Genomic DNA, 23,176 nt, shown 5'->3' with positions numbered 1-23,176 from the left:
TGTGTGTGTGTGTTGCATGCAGAGCTAAAAACAGCTAAAAGTTTGCTATTATTTTTCGTAGTTGAAGTTTGTAATGAACAGAATGTCGAATGGCACGCGGAGTGTCTATTTGTCTGTCTGGCTGTCTGTCTGTCCATGTGTGTGTGTCTCTGTGTGTGTGTGGGTGTTGTTGGGTGCACCTGCTGTGCACGACACATGTGCAATGAGAGTGGGCGTTGGGTGGGTTCATTTTCAATGCGCTGCATTTGAATAAAATTAAAATTGTTTCAACTTTGTTATTGTCGCTGCTGCTGCTGCTGCTGCTGTTAGTGTAGCTATTACTACTATTGTGTTGTTGATTGTTCTTGCTGCTGTTGTATGTTTGTTTATTTGTTTGCTTTAGCTAAACAACAACAGCCAATAATAAGATGAACAAAGCGAAACGTTCTGCAGTTGCTTTGCTTACAGCATTAAAGGGTTAAAGCTTAACCACTTATTTGCATTTTTCTTTGACAGCAACAACAGCAAAGTGTGGAAAGTGCTGCCAACTTGTCTCAGAAATTCATTTCTTTCTCTATCTATTGCTTTCTCTGTCTTACACGTGGCCATGATCATATGAATGTAGCTTATAAACAATTGAAATGAATTTGTTTCCGACAGCAAGACACACGCACACACACACACACACACACACACACACTTATACACATGCATGGCTTGGCTGTGCAAATACAAAAAAGTTTGCCGACAAACTTTGACTTTGGTTATTGTTACAGTTGAACTTTGTTGCTCTGCTTTGTTGTTGCCTCTCTCTGTGGCACAGTTGCTATTGTTATTGTTGTTATTCTTGTTGTTGTTGTCGTTGACACTGTAGACAACACACAAAGCATAGAGAGCAACAGAAAAAAGAAACTTTTCAAATAAAATGATTTCTTGCTTAAGCAGACGATTTGGTCACGCCCTTGCCCCGCCCCCCGCAAAGTAATAAAGCTAAAATCGTATGATATGATAATTTTGCTCAATACAAACATACAAAACATACATCAAAGGTATAAAAAAACACGCACACACACATATTCTTTGCTAACAGCAGGCCTCAAATTGTGTGGGTGGAAAATTGTTTACTATTTAATTTTATTTGGTCAATTTTTGGCAAACAACATGTTAACTTGTTGGCAAATGCACCAGCAATAATAACAACAACAAGGCCAAATGGTCAACACACAGATATAGAAACAACAAACAGAGAGTTCAACGTGCAACGACAAACGACAAAGGATTAGAGGTATTAAAAGTTATAAAACAACAAGATTATGGGTTTAGCAATACAAATACAAATACAGACACACACTGAAAGCCAGCACTGAGCACATGTCTGTGTCAGTGGGTGGACGCTCGCTTCCGCCCACTCTGGCTGCAATATTAAGCCCAAAAAAGTAGGCTCTGTAAAATGAACGATGCTCAGGCAACTAAATTGAAGTGCGATAAATAAATATTTGTTACTAAGCAAATTGGCATAAAATTCAAGACAAGTCAAGTCAAGTCAGTGGCCATTGCATTGATGCATTCATTTAATAACACTGACGAGCCTGGCAGCAATCCGCTTAGCCCGAACAAGCGCTCGCTCAGTCAGATAATAATGTTGCTCATTCAAGTGCACTTGACTTTTATTCACTTTTAATTTTTAGAATTTCCTGGCACTTAATCATGAGCACAACAACCATCGGACAGACAAAAGCAAACACAAACTTAACAAAGTTAGCTTAATTTAGCCAAAAGGCGTCACTTTAACTCTGAAGCTGAAGCTCTGACGTTTGCAAAATACTGTCGAATACCCATGCACAGACACTCTGACAGACAGACAGACAGACGGACGGACGGAGGGACGGACAGACAGACTGACTGAGAATCTACGCTTTAAGTTGTACCCAAGAAGCCACCCAAACCACTGAGCGCGAACCCAAACTCGTTGTCGACATTTTCAATGCCTTTTTAATCTAGAACAAAAGCAAACTTAATTTCCCACAACAACTCGGATGGGCACAAGAAGAGCAAAACGTCTCCATCTCACCCATCTACATCTCTCCATTTACAGCGTCTTCGTCTTCGTCTTCGTCTGCGTCTCTGTCTCTGTCGCGCTCTGTGACTATAACTCCAGCAACATCGTCGACGACGACGACGTCACTTGGCACATAATTTAATTACAACAACACTTTTGGAGGCGCCCCCAGACGCGGCCGTGTCGGTTTTGCTTGGGCTTGGGGTTATTGCTGGGCAAATTGCTACTTTGATGTTCTTCAGCACAAGCAAAGAGGGAAGCAGCAGCAAGGAGCAGGCAGCAGTTAGTTTCTTGCAACCTTGTCCCCATCCAACGCACTCCATGCTCCATGCTCTGCATGCAGCACTTGGCGCGCTCGTTCACTTCACGAGTGTTGAATGAGCAACAACTTTCGAGTGCAACGCGTCCTGAATTATAATTAGTGCCAGACGCGAGCGAGCGAGCGAGGCTGGCAGCCAACTACGGCGTAGTCAGTAAGCCAAGCTGCCTGCTACGGATAGCATACACGCTATGAAAACGCGAGCTGCTTGCCCCCCCTCCCCCACCCCCTCTCTCACTCTCTATTCCTCTCCTGGTCAGCAGCAGCAGCAGCACCAGCAGTCTGACGACGGATGCTTCACTTGATTTGTGGAGTGCGCATTTGTAATTGTTATTACGTGTAAAATGTAAAAGTGTCCCAGATACTTCAATCCCCCTCCCCCTCTCCACTCTCTTTCTCTGTTGCATGTGCCTTGCATAAATTTGTTAACAATGCTAATTGTTTAACGTTTGGCGCGTGCCTTGATTGGCTCCGAAGAAAAGAAAGCAGCTCGTTGCTCAGTTTCATTCAATTGCTCGGCATTCAATTAGGAGCAGCCCTTGGTCAAAGCAATGCCAATTGCATTATACAATTTTATTAAGCGATCATTAGTCGCTTTAGTTGCTCACAATGCTCAAGTGCCCACAAAAGCATACCTGTGTCCTAATCCGAACCGGAGTCGGTCGGAGCATCTGTTGGAGCGTCTGTGGGTGCGTCAGTTGGTGCATCAGTTGGAGCATCGGTTGGAGCATCAGTTGGCGCATCAGTTGGCGCATCAGTTGGTGCGTCTGTCGAAGATCCAGTGGATGCATCTGTTGTGGGGTCCTCTGTGCTGCTGGCAGGAGTTGTGGTTGTGGGTCTAGTTGGCTTGCTTGGACGCGGTCCATGACCGTGATCATGTCCATGTCCATGACCGTGACCATGCCCATGCCCATGCCCATGAGGGGGACCATGAGGACCAGGACCTTTAGAGCCATCAGGTGGACCTCGATGAGGATCCCTTGGACCTCTTGGCCCCTGAGCACTGGCAACAGCCACCAGAACCATAAGGCCTAACAAGATATAGGAGCGCATTATGAAGTTAGTAATGTTCGACTTTCAATTAGTTTATAACTTACCGCAACAGAATGTCCACTTTATATAGCCAATCAACTGCGTCATTTGGAACTGCGTCTTATGAAGAGAGCAGCTGTTCCATTATGCAAATTGACGTCAGATTCTACTTAGAATACTTGAATCTTTGTAAACAACTTTACTGCGACTGCTCCTCTGGTACTGTGAAAAATTTATAAACAAATTGTAGTATCTTAAATTTAAAGCTCTAATTTAATTGTTAGAAAGCCAAAGCGCACGGCATTATTTTTTCTAATAATTTTGCAACTATTGCAAAAGTGCAAGACGCCTGAATTGAACGTAGTTAGATTTTTTGACTCTCTTACATTTAAATCCGCTTTTATTTATTATTTAAAAGTTTGCACATTGCCCAAATTCTGAGGAATATTTTTTAATTATCATCAGCTGAACTGAAATTGGAATTTATTGGCAGCAAAAATATTGCATAAGCTGTCGGAATTCAATTGTAAAAACTTTGAATGTGAAATGCTACAAACGTTGGAGGACTAGTGTGAGTTGTTGCCCCATTCAGAGACGAAGTATTGCATATTAATGCAACAGTTGAAGCTCCACACATACACAGGCACACACACACAGGCACACTTGTTGTGTGGCATGTAATCTGCCAGTTGTAAAGCAAACGAAAACGAAATTAAACGAATGAAATTAAAAATAAAAATAACAAAAATATGCACGCAGAGCAGTCGAAGTCGAAGTGAAATTGTCGAATTTGATATTCCAAGCACAACTTCCATTAAAGTCGTTGGCATAATTTTAATTTCAAGTTCTCTTCTCCTTTTTTTGCCTTCACAGCTTCAGCTACTCTGGTTTGGGCCACAGTTGCGAGCCCTTTTCTTGCCAGCAGCTGCTGCTGCTGCTGCCGTTCGGTGACTTTAAGGCACCTCAAGGAGCTCAAGGAAAATTTAGGAACTGTGCCAATCAAATTGAAATTTAATTTGCACAACAATGTGGTAGCCAAAGGTAGCTGCAAAACAAAAAGGGGACCCGGTTAGCTAGCGTACAACTAAATCGATTCGGCTTGAACCCAACTGACCCAAAGGCTAAAGAATTATTAACCTCATCATATTGTGTACTACACACCTATTGAGCGGGAGCCGGAGCCGGAGCCGTAGCGGGAGCGGGAGCGGGAGCGTTCCTTTGACGACGCCGCTTTGTTTTCATGGACCAGCAGCTCGCCACGCAGTCCATAAAATTGTGATTTACTCCAGTCGAGATTTCAATTACTGCCGCTTTATTGGCAATAAATTTTCATATAAATTAGGCAAACGAAAAGTTCGTATCACGCCCACGCTTCCCCGCTCCACAGCTACTGCCCCATCAGCTTGTGTCCTTAGCAAAAGGCTTAAGCAGCGGCGCACGTAGTCAAAGCCAAAAGGACTGGACGACAGGAGTCTCTGGAGCAAAAAAAAATACAAAAAATTAAACGAGCATGCTGCTTCTTATAAAAACTGATTGCCATGCAAATAGCGCACAAGGAACTTTCTTTTCCCTTTTTCACGCATATTATTTGAGCATCTTTGTCGTAAAATCAATTGACGCATTTTTAAATTAGACCAAGCTGTAGGCTTGGCAGTAGTTAAATATGTTTATTAGTTAATATTTTAAGCTTTAGATAGTATTCTTCCAAAGTTTAGTCAAGCCATAGATTATAGAGTCTTTAGTCTTTGGCCTAACTCAAGCTCTTTTTGCATATTTAGACTTGTAAATACCCCGACAGTTAAGTTTATAAATAGGCATGTAAAAATAATTATTGCCAACTGAACAAACATAGACGGCAACAACATGTTATGTCAATAAATAAATCGACGGGCATTTCTAGTCTATATATTGTGAAACAGTTGTTGCTTTCCATGCTGTTAAGCTGACTTACAGTTGAGTGCGTATCCTACATTCTACAAATAGTGTGCGTCGGCATAGTTATCGCGAAACTCGAGCAATTGTTCCAGCGCAGTTTCATACTCATCCCGCTCCAGACCGGACTGTGAGTAGCTCTGCAGCTTGGCCAGCTGTATGCGATGTGTTTGCCCATGCAGCGCATCAAGATGATTACCAAGTTTGCTGGAGTTTTGTACGGCAGCCAATGCGGGTGCGCTCGCCACACGTTGCTCCACACTGCGGTGCTCATCGTCGAGCAGCTTGAAGCCATTGCTAGCGAAACTCGAATTGAAAATCTCATAGGGAAAGGGTAAATGCGTCTTGAGCGGCAAAGGTGTGGAGCTGGCATGCGTCTGGCTGCTATGATAGTTGCATTGATAATATAGCTGCAGCATGTGGGAGACACTGTCGCATTTGTAGGCGGCCATTTGCACCTGCTTAGCAGCTTGCTCTAGCGGCCGCTTCAGCCGCGAGTCGGGTATGCCACGCGCCACCAGTGACTGCAGCACATAGGAGCTGCCTGGCTCACAGCCAGGTGTGAGCTGAGTCAGCAGCGCATTGCTGTCGGCTACATTCAAATAGTCAATGAGATCCTGCTGCTGTTGCATGCCCAAGGGCAAAGCCAGACTGGCTGCTGTCAGCTTTCGTCCAGAGGGACTAACGCGATCACAGAAGCGCATTAAGCTTTCGGATGTCTCACGCAAACGAAAGCCAAGCGTTACAGTGTCCAGGTAGGCAGCCAGCACAGCTGAGGTCTGATAGAGATTGTTCGCTTGGAACTGCAGTCCTGTCAGGTTGCGTGACTTCAAGGAGCTGTTGCGCCAGATAGTCTCCAATGTGGACAGCGGCGTAAACATGCTGGCCTGCTCACTCAAATGATAGTAGCTTAGCACACTGTTTACTACGCGTATGCTATGAGCGGTGCGCATATCTAAAGAGAAACTTGCAGCTTAGAAATAACCATTACCATTACATAAACAGCGCTACTCACCCGCTTGCGCATAGGAAATGTTTTGTGGATAATGCAGTGGCAGCACATAGCTAGCGCGAGTGTATTCATCATTTAGGTGCTCCAGGCACTTGCTGGCCATTCCGCTGAAGCCATCATCAATGTCAAACAGCAGCTGAAAGCCTTGAAGTGCATCGCATTCCTCAGCATATTGACGTATGCGATCACAGAAGTCTTCATTGAATGCTGTCGAGTGCCACATTTCAACACCAGCGCCGTGTGTAGCCAGCGACTGTACATCAGACTTTCGTGTGATGCCTTGCAACATGCTAAAGGTGCGTGGGTGATAGCGAGCATATAGATAGTCTGCCCAGCTATTGCAGCTCTCGGCCAGTTTGTAGTCCTTGTCCTGGGTGTTAAGCGTGCCCTTGAGCAGATCACGCTGGTACTCGGACATGGGGGCTGTTGGTTGCTGAAGCACATCCAGCTGGCCAGATGTCGAGAGTTTGTTTTGCTCAGCGCCTTCCTTAAGCTTTTCTACTATATCATCAGTCGGCGCCTCATCTGCGCGTTGTACATAATTGCCGTAGAGCTCTCCAACGATAGGCAAGTGTGCCAATGTGCCGGCTAAGTCCACAGACAACAAGCGAGGCGTGTAGGTTGTTTGCTTCTGTTCATTTCGTCCTTCTCTATACAATATGTCATTATTCGGATACTGCTCCACAGCCACTTCATTAGCTGGGTCATCGTAAACAAAGTTCGCCTCCTGCAAAAAAAGCACACCGAAATTAATGTGAGTGCTGAACGGCTGTGACTTAAATGTCGTTTTTCATAGCTACCTGCTGGTTCCAAAAGTGTGCGCCAACATAATTTGCGTAGGTACCAAACTGAAAAGTAAGAATCTCACGTGTATGATTCATTTTGGCAACAATTTATAATTCTCAAAGTTGCAAGTAAGGCGCGCTGCGAAATAAACTTGAGAACAGCTGTTGGAGCAAACACTTTATTAAATGTGCATCGATTAATACGTATCGATAGCTATCGATGAAAATTTAAAGTTGTCAATTCAAACAGCTGATGTTTGTTTATATGTACGCTTAAAAGCTGCACGTGCGTTTCGTAACCAATAAAGACACAAATAGTTGTAGTTTAATTTGTATTGTATTTCGAGAATTCCCTAAGAGGACTTGTTCAGCATCATTGATAGGAAAGAATTCCAAGCAAGTGCAATAATCTGAACATATAGCACCTGGTATTGCAGAGGCACCAAAGTAAAGTTAACGATCTGCGCCAATGGCCAAAGCATATAGCCACCTTTCATTATTGTGAAATAATCCTCCTTGATGCGACTGATTATTTTATCAGTCTCATCGCCATTCATATATGGTATGATGAATGACAGGGCTAAAGTAAATGGCGGCGCAAATAATGTCTGGTCAATAAACATTTTCTTGAATCCACGCTGTAGCGTCGGCTGTTTCTTAGCCACCATCCCGTCCAAAGTCATGTACCATTTGCGAAGCGCTGGTCCAACCACCACCAAGCCCAAGGCACCAAAACGGGCTGTTCTGGCATAATTCCACTCATTAAAAGATTTCTTTTCAATTCCAAACTGTGCTATCATGTCACCGCCTCCCATTATAAGACCCACTTTAATGCTCTCACGAAAGTAAGCACTGAGCGCCATAGCTGCCAAATACGAATGGCCGAATAAAATTTACAAATTAAAAACTCTACTAATCTGGAATTTAAATCCTGTTAACTGACAAGTTTCATTCTATGTACGATTTTTATTTGCTTGCTCAAATTAAGTGATGAGAAATTTCGTAAAGCGATATTAATTATTATCGATACATTCCAAACAGCTGCTTAAATCTTTTTTGTTACTTAAATATAAACTGTTTATTTCAAAAGCGGGTTCGCACGCATATTATGCTTATCAACTATTTAAATTTATATCCATTATACATACATACATACATTGAACAACAAAATTACGCTCCTCTTACATATTTCACTTATTCAACTCTTTGCTTTTTTTTGCTAATTTTTGGCGGCTTCTCTGAACTTGGGCTTTCAGTTTCAGTATTTCAATTGGACTCACGCTTCTTTTTCTTAGGCGTTGCCTCCGCAACAATGGACTGTGCGTCAGCCTTGCCATTGGCCTTGCGCTTTTTACTTGGCTTGCTAAGTGCCTCATCTTTATCATCTATCTCAATGACTTCGACGACTTCATCATCGTTTGAGCCATTTAAATAGTTAAGCTGTGCGCCTTTAGCCATGAACTTTGGCGCCAGACCAGTCAGCACCGACTGCCGTACATCGAACTCTTTCTCCTCCAGCGTCTGTGTTGTTGCCAGCAGCTTGTTACGAATTTTATAAAAATTGTTTGTTTTACGGAGATTAGCACACGTCTCTGTATTCTTTTTGTCCGCTTGTCGCAGCTTCTTCGCCACACGCTTACTAACTTCAATGCGTTCTTTATAGTCGCGTCCAAATAATGGATGACGCACAGGGAGCGTGAATTTTTGCGGCTTGACAACCTCCGGATACGTATCGACTTGCTCGTCGGTATTGGGCTGCTCCATATTGAGACGTTTGCTAATGATCATATTACCAACGAGAGGTAGACGTCGCAATGCGTACTTTCCTTTACTGTTTACATAGCCAATGGCCTGGCTTATTGGCTCCTCGTAGTGGGTTGCACGCACTTGTATGTCGCCCACATAACGTCGACCAGGCATTTTAATGCGCTTGCCTTCCAATGCATTGGGATTCATGCCTTTGGGACATTGCACTATCCAGGCATCGTGGGTGGCAGCGTCAAATTCATAGATATCCTCAGCTAACTCAGCGGTGAAGTTATTTGTGCTGACCTCGTTATACTCATTGTCGTCAAGAAAATCTTTTTTAAACTGCTTCAAGTATTTACGTGCGGCCTTTTTCCCATCGACATCCGATTGCTTCTCCAACTTGAACTTCGGATCGCTTGTAGCCTGTAAAAAAAATATACTTTAAACATTTCTACGAATCGTAGTTTCAATAAAAATGATTTTACCTTAAATTCTTTAACCATTTTTAAGCGTAAACAACAAGCATGTGAAACTCTGCACGTGGGCTATCGTTAAGAAGAAGACGTGACTGTATAACGAAAAATCGATATATTTATCAACTAGTTTTACCTCGCGTAATTTGTGAATGTTCGGACTATTGATATACCATTGTCATGTATAATATTTAAATTATTTATACAATAAATATAAATATTCACAGCAACAGACACAACCAAACATTAATAGTCATCGATATATCGCAACATCTTCAGTTTTCCATCTCTAGCGAGAATTGTCTTTTCATTTCGTGTTTTTGCTACCGCATGTGTGTTCCGAATCTGTAGACGCAGCATGAGCAAGACACAACAAATGCTACAGTTCCACGAACTGGAGCTGGACCAGCGCATTCTTAAGGTAAGGCTAATTACGCAAAGTTATGGTCAAAAACGTACTTAATTTGTGGCAATCCTCTATAACAGGCAATTGCGCAGCTAGGATGGCAACAACCCACGCTTATACAGTCGACGGCGATACCATTGCTGCTTGAGGGCAAGGATGTAGTGGTCCGTGCTCGCACTGGCTCTGGTAAGACGGCCACCTATGCTTTGCCGCTGATCCAAAAGATACTCAATTCGAAACTTAATGCCAGCGAGCAGTGCGTGAGCGCTTTGGTACTAGCACCAACCAAGGAGTTGTGCCGGCAGTCACGTCAAGTTATAGAGCAGCTCGCTGAATCATGCGGCAAAGTTGTGCGTGTAGCAGACATTGCTGGCAGCTCAAACGATGCTGTAACACAGCGGCATGCGCTTTCAGAGCGCCCAGATATTGTAGTCTCGACGCCAGCAAAGATTCTGGCACATGCTGAGGCTGGCAGCAGTGTGGTCGACCTTAAGAACATACAAACACTGGTGGTTGACGAGGCAGATCTAATCTTCGCCTTTGGCTACGAGAAGGACTTTAAGAAGCTCATCAAGTTTTTACCGCCTATCTATCAGGCTGTGCTCGTTTCTGCGACCATTTCAGACGATGTGGTGCGCATGAAGGGTCTGTGCCTGCATGATGCCGTCACGCTTAAGCTCGAGGAACCCGACTTGGTGTCGCTGGAACAGCTTACCCATAACCGCATACTTGCTGAGGAAAACGACAAGCCGGCCATTCTCTATGCGTTGCTCAAACTAACGCTCATACAAGGCAAAAGCATTATTTTTGTCAATAATGTGGATCGCTGCTACAAGTAAGTGTTTTCATATACACTAAAAACTCGCTTTAAGTTATACAAATGATGAAATCAATTAAGTGGGAGTGTGCATCTGGCAACAGTTGGCGCACGCATGACCATATACTAATCTTCTCGCTGATGGCAAACTACAAAATCTAAACATACATACCCATTCTATATAAGAAGATAATCCTATGTTTATCCTTTACTATGCAGAGTGCGTCTATTTCTGGAGCAATTCGGCATTAGATCCTGCGTGCTTAACTCTGAGCTGCCAGCAAATATACGTATACACACCATCAGTCAGTTTAACAAGGGCACCTACGACATCATCATAGCCTCCGACGAGCACATGCTAGAGAAGCCCGCAGGCAAATCACAGCACAAATCAAAGCACAGCGATCACGAGTCGAGCGCCTCCCGTGGCATTGACTTCCAAGGCGTTAACAATGTCATCAACTTTGACTTTCCACGAGATGTTACCTCATATATACATAGAGCTGGCCGCACAGCACGTGGCAACAACAAGGGCTCCGTGCTATCCTTTGTCAGCATCAAGGAAGCACCCATCAACAAAGCTGTGGAGCAAAAGTTGCGCAGCTGCTTTGGCAAAGAAATGCTTGTCAAGAAAGACATCTTGCCAAAGCCAGTGCCAGTTGCCATAGACCCCAAGCAGGGTAACAGCAAAGCTGTTGATCAACTGCGACGCACACTTGCCGATGTGGATGTGTGTGCGGAGGCTAAGGAACCATGCGCCGATATTATTAAGTAAGTATACACAAACGGGCAACTTACCAGTCATACATTTAATCTTAAACTCTCTTCAACAGACTCTATCAGTTCAAAATGGAGGAAGTAGAGGCGTTCCGCTATCGCGCACAGGATTGCTGGCGCGCAGCGACGAGAGTCGCGGTGCACGATACACGATTGCGTGAAATCAAATCCGAGATACTCAACTGCGAGAAGCTGAAGGGTTTCTTTGAGGAGAACCAACGTGATTTGCAGGCGCTGCGACACGACAAGCCGACGAAAACCATCAAAGTGCAATCGCATCTTTCCCATGTGCCCGACTATATACTGCCCAAAGCGCTTAAACGTGTGGCAATCATGAAAGCGCCAGAGCCTGCGGCCAGACAGCCACGCAGCTCGGGAGCCAAAGCTGCTTTCCAGCGTCAAAGCAACGATCCATTGATGGTAAGCGAGGTGGACTATGGAAAACGTCGTGGTGCGCCCAAGCGTAGAAAAGTTAAATAGTTTACATACTAACTTATGTTCTAGTAGTTCGTAAGGAGCATTAGTTATAAGTCTGCCTTTGAATTGTTTTTAACATGTTGAGCTGTCGCGTTAATAAAAGCGCAAATTACAAAAGAAATTATATTTACTGTGTCTGTCCTATCGTGCTGCTGTCTTAGATTTCGAGTATTATAATAAGCTTTAATTGCAGTGGATGGCTTTTTGTTGTGCTCATTTTATATCCATATTTTTATGTATATAATTTGTGATTTGAAATAGTAACCTTCTATACATTTATGCATTGCATAGTGCTAGAATTTGTTTGATAAATTTGTCTTTGGTTGTATTCATTATTTGCTCTAGTGCTAATTATAATAATGGCCTTGGTGTTATTAGTTTGAGTGATTTAGAGCTCGTGACTTGCACATGTGAGTTCTTAAACTGTGTGACTCTAGAAGTAATATACATTTATAAAATACATAACATTATAAATGTATTTATATGCGAATAATTGAAATAGCTTTTGCCTGCGCACGCTGGAAACAATAACTAATGGCATTAACGAACTAACGAAAGGGAGGAATATGCAGTGGTTTTAAATCTAAAAGCAATACAAATTAAATGTTTATAATACAATACAAATTATATACGTGTGTGTGTGTGTGTGTGTGTGTGTGGTGTGTATTTATAAAAACATACAAGTTAAATTTAATGTTATCCCTGGATGGCAATTTATTGTATATTAACTATGTCATAACAGCATAAGGCTCTCGGACTTCGACTTCACACACATTTTTGTCTAAATAGAGTTTTGAGAGAGAGTAAGGAACCAAATGCAGCGACTAGGGCTGAGGCATTCAAAATATCAATATTAAATACATACATATATGCTCGATTCTATAGAAACTATAAAGTTAATGCTAAAAGCAGGGACATTTTTAATAAAATCACACTATTCAAAGAAACTAGTTAAAGCAGGCAAAGAAGTCTTGACTAAAACGCAGCACATATGCTAAACACGTTAAGAAGTTGAATATATATCATACGTAATTAGTAAGCTAAGAATTTAATTTGTTTATTACTGTTTTTGTAACCGCATACGTGTTCTGCAAGCATTTTACATTTAATCTTTTACATATGTATGCATATAGCTGCTATTTTACTATTTTTATCTGTTTTTTTTCATTATTTTTTTTTTTTGGTTACTCGCATACTACACTTACACACATAGCTCGCTTTTTTTCTAATCGCAAACGGGACATACAAATATTATACATTTAGATTATTTTGTAATTTGTAATTTGCCAGCAATTTTGTTGCAGTTAACTAATATCAATGCGTTGCCAATTGTTCGCTTTTCGTTTTTATGGTTTGCCCAAGAGATTGGCTCGTTTTTCGCATACATACGTTACGTTTTATTTTGTGTCTGTCAATTACTTAATGGTTCTTTGCTTCCTAAATTTAAAAAAAAAAAAAAAACACTATTTTTGTATATATGCATATACATATGGTAGACCCCTCCAGGCGTTAAAACATTTAGAATATAACAAACAAACAAGAAATATAAATAAACATCATAAAGAATTGAATCTCTGTTTATGATCAATGCGCTTAATACGCAATACGGAGCAACTGTGTCTGTCTGTCTGTATGTGTGTGTGGTGTGTATGTGTGTGTGTCTGTATGTGTGTGTGGTGTGTGTCTCTCTCTGCTTGTTTACTTGTCAAAATATATATGGTATTGAGTGTTGTCTTTTCGCTGTATCCTGCAGCTTTAACTCACTAGACCGACCACTTAGATGGGCACATAGTTGCCCTTGGGCGTGTAGAAGAGCTGACCACGCATCAGGCGTCGACGAATCTCGGCGAGCAGCAGACGCTTCTCCTTTTGGATCTTCTTTAGCACACCCTTATTTTCCTGCGCGCGACGCGACAAATAAGGCAGCACCTCCTCAACTGGACCGTACGGTATATACTTGTAAGCGGAATAGCCAGCCTGACCTGCAAGCCACACGAGACAGACAGACAGAGAGAGAGAGAGAGAGAGAGAGAGGGAGAACATTAAAGATAATCAACATTCAATATATGGCTTGAGACTGCTCACCCAGTGGGAAGGTGATGTAATCACACATGCCCAGCAATTGGCCAAAGCAGATGACCTTATCCTCTGGCGAGATGCCAATCTCCTTCATTTTCTCAATGGCAAAGCGCACTGTATCCTCGTTGTGCGATGCAACCATAATGCCAATCTTTTTGGCATCGTCACCACAATCCTTCAGCACCTGCGCCATAGAAAAAAACAAAAACCAATCAGTTTTGACATATTAAAAATTATAACAAAGCAAACCGGTTGGTACCTTAATGCGACGCAGGCACTCGGCGAGTGTCTTGTGGTACATATCTGTGGTGGCTTCATAGTTGGGGTTGACGGGATCTGGATAGCCCAATGCCTGGGCGCGTGCACGCTCCTGTTCCATGTAAGCGCCGCGCACCAGTTTGGCGCCGAAGTAGAAGTTCTGACGCTTCGCTTGCTCCAAATCGGTGCCCACCTGAATTGAAACTTAATCGTGAACCAATTTCTATAGATTGTGTGTATGCGTATTTACCTCACGGAAGGACTCGCGCAAATAGCACTGATAGGTATTGAATACTATGGCCTTGTCTTTATTATACTTGCGCATCATTTCCAGCGTTATGCGCGATATGGCTGGCTGGAAATAGGTCTGCTCGGCATCAATCATAATGCGCACATCCAGATCAGCAGCAGTCTATGGCAAACGCAAATAATAAGTATACATATATCTAAATAAATGATTGGGCATGACGCACCTTTACAATTGTGTTTAAGCGACGAATCATATTCCTAAACATTTCCTCTTCTTTGGGCGGTATTTGTGAGATCAGTCGACGCATCTGACCTGTCTTTGGATCGGGCACACGGAATGTATCGCTCAGCTGTGAGTCCTCATCCACAATGCCCGACCAGGGGAACAGATGCAATATGCTAAAAGTTGTATAGATCGTTATAGAGATCGCGTAGGCATAATATAATTATTCTATATAGTACCCCTCCTTATCCGATGTGACGTTCTTTAAGAAATGCTGGACATCCTTGTTGTCACCAACGGTGGCATAATACTTCTCGAGATCCTTGATCGTCTTATGATGGGTCAACACATTGCCCTGACCACCCACAAGATCCTCCATGTATTTTCGTGTGCGCATAATAACCTCAGATAATTGCAGCTAATTAAAAGTAAGGGCATATAGATTAGTTTAATAGCAATCGACAGACTGAATGAACTACTCACCAACAGCTGTGGACGGCCCAATGCGGTCAATTTAATGGCTGTGATGCCAGTGCCAAAGGTGGCGCCTGTTTGTTATCGTCATTGGGGGTAAACGGGAAACGCCATTGAAATGAATAAAGCATTTTTGAAGAAAAGCAATTGAGGTGACAAGTCAGTGAACAGTTTACAATGAGCAAAGTGTGTGAGCAAAGCGAGACAACAGCAAAAAAAAAAAGCAAAACAGAGTACTACTATTGCTTCCATATGTGTATATAGATAATAATCAATATAGCTATATATTGCAGCTAGTTCAAGCGACTACTAAGCAGCTAACTTAACTAAATACACACAGACATACACACAAATGCATTCAAGTTTAAAACAATACACTCAACGCAGAACAACAAAAAGCAGAATCTTTTCAAAATAAATGGAGTACTAAGAGCTTTGTCCATTTATTTATTTGTTTTTGTAATTTAGTGTATTTATAAATATTGTTTTAGGGCTTACCACCCAATTGCAGAGCTCGCGGCTCCTTGGCATCGTCAGCTTGCAATTGACACACAAAAACACACAAATACGCACACACACACACACGCACATACACAAATTTATAAATATAGACACACAAGTTTCACATTTCGCATTTTGATTTGTTCGATTTGCGGTTTGAATTTCGTAACGTTTCGTTTGAATGATCATCATATCGTCATATATAGCGCATAGTTTGAGTTATGGTTAGTGATAGGTTCAAATACATATATATTATTGTTTTGGGTGCCGTTGAGATTTGAGATTTAATGCGTTGCATAGGCCCCCACCACACAGATAGACAGAGAGTTCGATTTCGATTTCGTAGCGTTACGTATACGTTAGGTATTCAAATTGGTTTTTGTAAAAAAGAAATGCATTCGAGAGAAAAATTAATCAAAAAATTATAATGGTTTGGATGTTTAAAATGTCAAAGGTTACTGTCTCGATCTACAAGTCAAACGCTAGCCTAGACTATAATGAACAAGATATAAACTAAATCGAATATAAAGAGCACATGCGCAAGAGGAAATCTTTATAGTACTTTCTTAAAAGATATTAATTTTAATTTCTATATATTTTATTTAAACTTGTGTTCCTATGTCCTTACAATTGTTTTTAATACTTTTAATTGCAATATTAAGGCAACGAAATTAAAAACGCTCAACTATAAATTATGTTTTAAATAAAGTACTGCTGAGGCCATTCTCAATTTTTGGCACATCTTTGAAAATCAAAGGACTATTTATGTACTTTAATTGTAGATTTGAAAAAGAAAATACGTGCAACCAGTGAATACACACAAATGAATACAAACAAAGGAATAGGAATCCATGCCATATACACATACATATATTATATTATGTTTACTAGTTAAGGAAGTACGTGTAAGTTAAGCAGCTTACCCGAAACAGCCTCAAGACACTTGATGAACGTTTCCATGTTGCGCTCACAGGTGGCCTCATTTAGATAGAAATAGGTGCGAGCACTGCTGACTTTGTAGCGACGATCAGCGAAGGATTTATCGACATGATACTGCGGCATGGAGCCCTCGTCTTTTACACTATCGCCCGCGCTTGAAACTGAAGCTCTGAGGAGAGAAGGCACTAGATATTGAATGCTGCGCTAAGATTCAGTTATGTGTAGACTTACTCAACCTCACGCTTCTCGGCCTCCTCTTGGCTGATGTCCTCCTCCACGGAGTAGTCAAGAATGGGCTTGACGCCAAACGAGCGAAGTCTGCATTGGGAAAAGCAGAAAAGAATTAATTAATTTGCTCTAGCGTATGCAAGCAGGCAGAGTTAGCTTTAGATATAGATAATTTTGAGTTTAAGTTAAGGGGTACAGAGCTGACCGAATTGGGTAGCAACAGTAATTGCTGTGCATGTAATTAAGTGCGCTGGGTATGCATGCCACATGCCACATGAACGGGATTTGAGATATTAATTGGGGAGTTGAGTTGAGCGTATGTTTGTTATTATTGTTTCTTTGTTTGTTCTGACGGGCACACCTCTCAAGCGTGGGCACAATCGTATGACGATTCTCGCCGGCCACAAAGTGTCCATAGAAACTGGACTTCATCAGCATCACAAACAGTTTGCCCCCAAGCAAGGAGCGGGCCAATTTCAAAAGCTATTTAAAGCGCGCAATGTTTGTTTGTTTGTTAGATAGCAGGCAGAGGCACAACAATAAATTCCAGTCAAAGCCGTTATGATTCAGCGAGAACATGTTATCGATATATACATATCGTTATCGTTTGTCAGGATTTGTTTAACAACCAACGCGAGCGCGCGTTGAAAAAATGGTTTTCAACAAATCAAGAAATATAAAATAAAGAAAAGAAAGGAAAAAGAAAAAAGAAAAGCATTTGTTTTAGTGCGTTCAGCTCTGATTTATCAATTACCTTTCCAGTGTGGGTATAATCTTGATCTGATCCTCGCCAGCAACAAAATGTCCATAAAATGTCGCCTTCATCATCATCGTAAACAGCTTTGCACCAAAGATTTGCTTGCATATTTTCATAAGCTGCATTTTTAATGTTAAAACATAAGATTTTGTTCATTGCATTAATAAAAGAGCGAAAACTAGACGGTTCTTTACCATAGGCAATCAAAATTCAACCAAAATATATAGAAAAACAGAGGATAAAACAAAAGTATATAACAATATAAAACGTATCCTAACTAATAAGAACTGCTGTACAAAATCCTATATAAGAATCTAATTAGAGCTTTCAAAGTGTTTGCAATTCTTCTTAAATTAAATTCTATTAAACTGGTTTAAGAATAATTAAAATTTTAAGATCGATTAGCTCATTAGTTAGGATTCTTTTAACTATTGCAATTGCTATATCGCATTCTTCTCTCATAGCATCATTAGTTAGCCAAAATTCTTGTTTTTTTGTTTTGTAGTTGTTGTTTTTAATATTTCAACGTCTGTCTATTTTTTTGCGCATACAAATCAAATTAACTGGCAAAAAGCCAAAAAGAGCATAGAAGACAAGCAAAGAAGAGATTAGCAGTCAGGAGTAATGATCGTGTCAAGGCCAAGTCTGTTGTCAACGCAGAGATTCGCAAACGAGCGAACAGAACAAATAATATAAAGTGCAGGTTAAATGCGAAGAGGCACGTGTGCGTCTTGTCAAAAAAATAAAAATAAAATAAAAACCAGTTAGAGCGACAAATCGTTAATTTGTCAAGACTAAATGTGCATGAAGAGAGAGAGAGAGAGACAGAGAGAAAATACAGCTGCGCATACTTGCAAAAAAATAAAACAGGTTAGCTATAGATTTTGAAATGTATTTTTTTTCTGCTGACTTGCCAAATAATTAAATACTACAAATATATGCATTTGTGTGTATTTTTGTTGGCTGAAGACAAGCACAGGTGTTAGCTTTTGAGTGCTGCCCACGCGTCACGAGACTTGCAACCATTTGCTTGAAATAGAAAGCACAAAATAAACCGACAAGAGGAATTGTATGTTGTATACATGCAAACATACATATACATATACATACGGCAAACTCTACACACACACACACACACCACACACACACATGAATATATGTACACACTTATGTGTATAACAATCAATTTGCCTTTTAATCGATCAAACTGCACACAGATTAAACAACAACAGCATTAATCGATAACCAATCATAGCGATGACAAGAGCAAAAATCAAGCATACGCAAGGCCTACACGTAATATTTATGCATACATATGCATATGCATAAATGCGGGTGTGTGTGTGTGTAGAGTAGAGAAAGAGTAACAAAGAGAGCAAGCAAGGGGGCTTGTTGCTGCTGCTGTTGTTGTTGTTATTGCTGCGTTTTGCATTTTGATTGGCGGCAGTTTTGGGGGCCTGCCTGTCTACCACTTTATCTATGCACACACACACAGCCGCTTACAGCTGTAAGTGTGCGTGCGTGTGTATGAGCAACTTACAATGCCGCTTTGGCGCCTGCTTGGCTACGACAAACGTCTTGACTAAACGCCTCCAGCTTAAAAAAACAAGCTCATAAGAACTGCATTCAATGAATGCACTCACACAACCGATTCATTCACTTATTCATTCAATTTATGGGCTAAGCTTCTAGTTTGCAATTAATATTGTATTCATAGTATGCAAATTTTCTTTCCAGTTGCCATGGTAGCTAATTTTACAGCAAGTGTGAATAGAGAGGGGAGGGGGGTAGCTAAAAAATTACATAAACACCTATTTATCTATGCATGGCAACAAAGAGAAAGCTTTGTAAAAAACGCATCAAGTACAAAAAGAATACTACCAAAAACAAAGATTGGCCAAGTGCATTTAGATCAAGTTGTTTATACCGGTGGTGGTTTCAATTGTTTTTCAAATTCGTTTACTCACCTGCATATTGTGCTCAACCAATTTCTCACTGGAACAGATCATATAAACAAGATAGGCACGCAGCAGCTCCCACGTGGTCTTGCTTTTGAACGCCGCTATGGGATCGTTGAAGCTGACATCTAACGGATCACGCTGCGGTGTGCCAGCCGGATTGGGTTTGGCCGGCTCCAAGTGTACGCGTTGCTTGTCCTCGACGGCGAGCTCGGCGGCCGCCAGCTGAGCCTGCTGCTGGCGCGGCATCGAATGCACACCTCGTACAGTGCCATGGCCGGCTGCGAGGATTTGTAGCAGCTGCTTGCGCTGCTGCTGATGATGATGATGTTGATGATGTTGATGTTGCCGCTGTGGCAAGGCGTCTAATGCGCTAAGCAGAGCATATTCCTCATCGCTGATGCTATTGCTGGCACAGCTTGCGGCCTTTCCTGAGTGTTGTCTACGCTGGTCTCGCCTGCAGTTGGCAACAGCAGTAGCCGCTGCCAAGTTGCTTTTATTAACACTATTGCGACAATAAACCAAATATACTGTTGAACGTTGGGCGCTCAAGACACGAAGCAGAGCCATTACAGGAGAGAAGAGGCGTCAATAATCTCGATTTCAATCAAAGGCAGCGTCTTGTGTTTGTTTTCGATTCGCAAAGCAAATGCAAGCGGCAGCAACTTCTAACGTTACCAAATCCGTTGGCTTTTTGCTGTTTGCCTCTCTTCTCGTAGTCGTTTGTTTTACACAATATCAATATCAATTGTCCGTCCACATGCACGTTATGGGAGGGGAGTGTAGGGGAGAGCAGCACACATACAGCACAGTTTTATAATAATTTTCAAGACTCTCTTTCGCACAGCTGATTTCGAATTTTCGCCTGTGGTGTGATGTTATAGTGATAGATGCTTGCTGTTTACTGTTGAATTTCCGAGCTTTTTGTCTCTTCCACTCTCACACTGTCGTCCGTCGTCTTGCTCTCTTTCAGCGAGATGCTGTCCATTAAAGTGTTATACAACAGCAGAAATATAAATAATAAAAGGGGAAGAAACAGGAAGAGAACAAATGACAGAAAGAGAATATATATTAGTACACATCAAATTGACACACAACTAATTCTCACACACGCGAGTCTACACATACATACATACATACATCATAGGTAACACAACATACAACAAAATATGTGAGCAAAAATTAAATTAAAAACGAATTTCAATTTTCAGCTATTAAGCTGTTGCTAGCTTCAATTGTTAACATTTGTGTGCTGTCTGAATCGCACACTTATGTACACGTGCGTGTCTGTGTCTGCGTGCGCGTATATGTGTGTGTGTGTGTACATACCCATGAACATATTTGTATACATGTTATGTTGTACCTGCCTTTTTTTGTTGATTGCTATTTGCTGGTCGCTCTGATTTTCTTTTTTTTTTTTGCGATTTGCGCTACGTACGCCAGAACGTTTTGCCGCGGCAAAAGCACAGTTTGAACTGTCGTTTCACTTGCGTTTTTGTTTTTTTTTTTTTTTTTTGTTATCGGCAGCTTTTATCCCCGTACGAATAAAATGTCTAAAGAATGAAACAACAGTACAGAAACTGTTAAGGCTCTGTTGTGGGGCGAATGTGCGCTGTTATGTATTTGTTATGGCATTTTCATCCTGTGCGCTCCTAACAGCGTCGTCGTCGCTTACATAATCGTTGCCAAGCAGCAACCCAACCACCCAGTGTGGCGTGGCGTGACGTCACGTGTGCCGTCAATACCAATCCTTATTTTCTTCTTCTTCTTCTTGTAAACAGGGTGTTGTGGCTTATAGTATTTGCGAAGTTATTTTTGTTTGGCTTTTAATTTAAATGCGCCACAAGTGATGGCGAAATTAAATGGAGACAGAACGCAATTGTATCCAGACACACAAACACACACTAATTGATGTTAATTAAAAAACGTGCAATCTACAAGTAATGAAATTAACACACACCCCCTTTTGTAGCCGCTACACGGAGACACGGAGGCAAAGTTTCTGATTGCCGCTACTTGGGGCTCTTTTAATTTATTAGCGTCACGCCAAATGCACAGCAGACGAGATCGAGACATACTCAGAGAGAGAGAGAGAGTGAGAGAAGAGAAGCCACAGTCAGCGCAATCAAATTAAAATCTAACTTTGCGGGTTTCAATTGCACACACACAGATTTCATTACAGTTAATTATTATTATTGATATTTGCCAAAGATAGACACTTGTATACAAGTGTATCTATGTATACATACACATACGCATATCGGTATACACACATGCATAAGTATTATGACAGCAAACGCAAACAAAAATTGCAAATTCATGAAAAGAAATTGTTGTTGTTGCTAACTAGAATTTCTCTGCCACTCACTCTCAATAATTTTTTGATACGGCAAATAGCAATTGTTATATAAACTTTCAGTGCCCACACTCTTGTGCTCTCTACGTCAATGAGAAATCCTTTTATTAATCTTAGAGAGACACACACACACACACACACTAATGCCCCGGTTTGACAATTTTGCAACCCACCGTAGAATATTTTCGATTTACTTTTGTCAGGTCGTCGCCGTTGCCCGTTGCTTCTGCTTTTCAGTTTCTTTGGCGAATTTTCATTTATCAAGTCCGTATGTACATAGATAGATGAATGAACATACAATTCTGTACATACATTCATACATACAGATGCGCTCCTCGTCTTCCTCTCACTGCCTTCGTGCAAGACTTACACGAATATATACACACACACACACATGCAAAAGAATAAAACACTTTCAATTTTCTAATTCCGCCTTTTTGTCTAATGCCGATACACGTACGTGAAAATTTAAAAAACAATGAATGATTTTTTTGTTATATTTTTGTTTAGGTTGAGAAAAATAAAATGATGTTTAGCTAAATTTGCAGCTCTCTTAATGTAATTTAAAAACAAGTTAAAATGACAAATTCTGACAGTCAATGCAATGGCAACATATGAATGTATCTAAATATACATTGCATACACATGATGGATCGGTTTTTGTATATACCTTTCGTTATATCGCAAATAATCTTTTAAGTTTTCTATGTGCAGTTATTGCTGTTGCTGCACGTATGCTTCCTTAAGCTTGTCTGTTGACAGCATGAAATAACGCGAACTATAAGGGTCCGAATGCGCGAACAAACTAAATTAAGGCCAACAGTGAAGCAAAACTGATGGCGAAAGCTCGCTCGCAGCTTGCGAATGGGTCAAAACCGTAAGAACCTACACACGTACGTACAAATATACATGTACAAACATACACATGTCTACGATGTATGACAAATGCCAGCTGTTTGTTGATGTAGCCCCCACAGACAGTGGATTTGCACGTGAGGTTTAACAAAATGCGACTATATCACGCGCGCGCCATTTTTTTCTTTGGTGGTACTGGGAGGCATGTTTAGAATTTTGTCCAATTGGAATGCTTACGCTTATCAAGCAGTTAATGGTTGGCTGCCACAGTTTTTACAATCAGCAACGTTATCTTTTAAGGCAACACAGGCACCAAACACAACAAACAGACCACACGAGACCTTTATGCGCGGCACCGGCAGCTTAGCATTGCTGTTACGCACTAAGTCTGGCAACTCCATAATTGCAGACAATGTTGCCAGTGAGTGCAATTTGACAACGATTTAAATAAAGTTGCGCGCGCGATTCCTATCGATTGCCAC

The 23,176-nt window shown here is 41.3% G+C and overlaps 5 protein-coding genes and 1 non-coding gene across 11 annotated transcripts; 2 read left to right on the top strand and 4 right to left on the bottom strand.

Moving 5' to 3' along the window:
- Positions 1-5,047: 5,047 nt before the first annotated feature.
- Positions 5,048-7,254, bottom strand: LOC108607074 (protein misato). Its single transcript, XM_017997693.1, has 3 exons — positions 7,134-7,254; positions 6,337-7,060; positions 5,048-6,276 (listed from the first exon to the last, which is right to left on the bottom strand). The coding sequence occupies exons 1-3, from the start codon at positions 7,212-7,214 to the stop codon at positions 5,363-5,365; spliced, it is 1,719 nt and encodes a 572-aa protein (XP_017853182.1). The 5' UTR covers positions 7,215-7,254; the 3' UTR covers positions 5,048-5,362.
- A 177-nt stretch (positions 7,255-7,431) lies between these two features.
- LOC108607076 (mpv17-like protein) lies at positions 7,432-8,074 on the bottom strand. Its single transcript, XM_017997697.1, has one exon. It carries the CDS (start codon positions 7,979-7,981, stop codon positions 7,472-7,474), a length of 510 nt encoding a protein of 169 aa, XP_017853186.1. The 5' UTR covers positions 7,982-8,074; the 3' UTR covers positions 7,432-7,471.
- A 7-nt stretch (positions 8,075-8,081) lies between these two features.
- On the bottom strand, positions 8,082-9,493 carry LOC108607075. 2 transcript variants are annotated; one of them, XM_017997695.1, is made up of 3 exons: positions 9,477-9,493; positions 9,353-9,412; positions 8,082-9,290 (listed from the first exon to the last, which is right to left on the bottom strand). In XM_017997695.1, exons 2-3 carry the CDS (start codon positions 9,368-9,370, stop codon positions 8,385-8,387), a joined length of 924 nt encoding a protein of 307 aa, XP_017853184.1. In that variant the 5' UTR covers positions 9,371-9,412; positions 9,477-9,493; the 3' UTR covers positions 8,082-8,384. The 2 variants fall into 2 exon arrangements, with proteins under 2 accessions (XP_017853184.1, XP_017853185.1); XM_017997696.1 differs by lacking the exon at positions 9,477-9,493 and having other exon boundaries at positions 9,353-9,430.
- Positions 9,494-9,649: 156 nt separating this feature from the next.
- On the top strand, positions 9,650-11,933 carry LOC108605632 (probable ATP-dependent RNA helicase DDX56). The gene is made up of 4 exons (XM_017995415.2): positions 9,650-9,761; positions 9,827-10,581; positions 10,783-11,334; positions 11,397-11,933. The coding sequence occupies exons 1-4, from the start codon at positions 9,699-9,701 to the stop codon at positions 11,818-11,820; spliced, it is 1,794 nt and encodes a 597-aa protein (XP_017850904.1). The 5' UTR covers positions 9,650-9,698; the 3' UTR covers positions 11,821-11,933.
- Positions 10,622-10,709, top strand: LOC117134968. The gene has a single exon (XR_004458936.1). It is a non-coding gene; the product is annotated as a small nucleolar RNA Z30a (small nucleolar RNA).
- A 1,297-nt stretch (positions 11,934-13,230) lies between the features above and the next one.
- Positions 13,231-22,644, bottom strand: LOC108606315 (proline dehydrogenase 1, mitochondrial). Of its 5 annotated transcripts, none has more exons than XM_017996321.1 (13): positions 22,510-22,644; positions 19,493-20,463; positions 17,523-17,644; positions 16,772-16,858; positions 16,525-16,709; positions 15,599-15,637; positions 15,110-15,174; positions 14,866-15,044; positions 14,628-14,802; positions 14,405-14,566; positions 14,156-14,347; positions 13,903-14,080; positions 13,231-13,799 (listed from the first exon to the last, which is right to left on the bottom strand). In XM_017996321.1, the coding sequence occupies exons 2-13, from the start codon at positions 20,051-20,053 to the stop codon at positions 13,594-13,596; spliced, it is 2,151 nt and encodes a 716-aa protein (XP_017851810.1). In that variant the 5' UTR covers positions 20,054-20,463; positions 22,510-22,644; the 3' UTR covers positions 13,231-13,593. The 5 variants fall into 5 exon arrangements, with proteins under 5 accessions (XP_017851810.1, XP_017851811.1, XP_017851809.1 ...); XM_017996322.2 differs by lacking the exons at positions 17,523-17,644; positions 22,510-22,644 and adding exons at positions 17,130-17,251; positions 22,013-22,343; XM_017996320.2 differs by lacking the exon at positions 22,510-22,644 and adding an exon at positions 22,013-22,341.
- Positions 22,645-23,176: the final 532 nt, after the last annotated feature.

This window comes from Drosophila busckii, chromosome X, assembly GCF_011750605.1.
Source record: "Drosophila busckii strain San Diego stock center, stock number 13000-0081.31 chromosome X, ASM1175060v1, whole genome shotgun sequence".
Classification (NCBI taxonomy): Eukaryota; Metazoa; Arthropoda; class Insecta; order Diptera; family Drosophilidae; genus Drosophila; species Drosophila busckii.
Note: the sequence above shows the minus strand (reverse complement) of the source record. Positions and strands in the feature narration are given on the sequence as shown.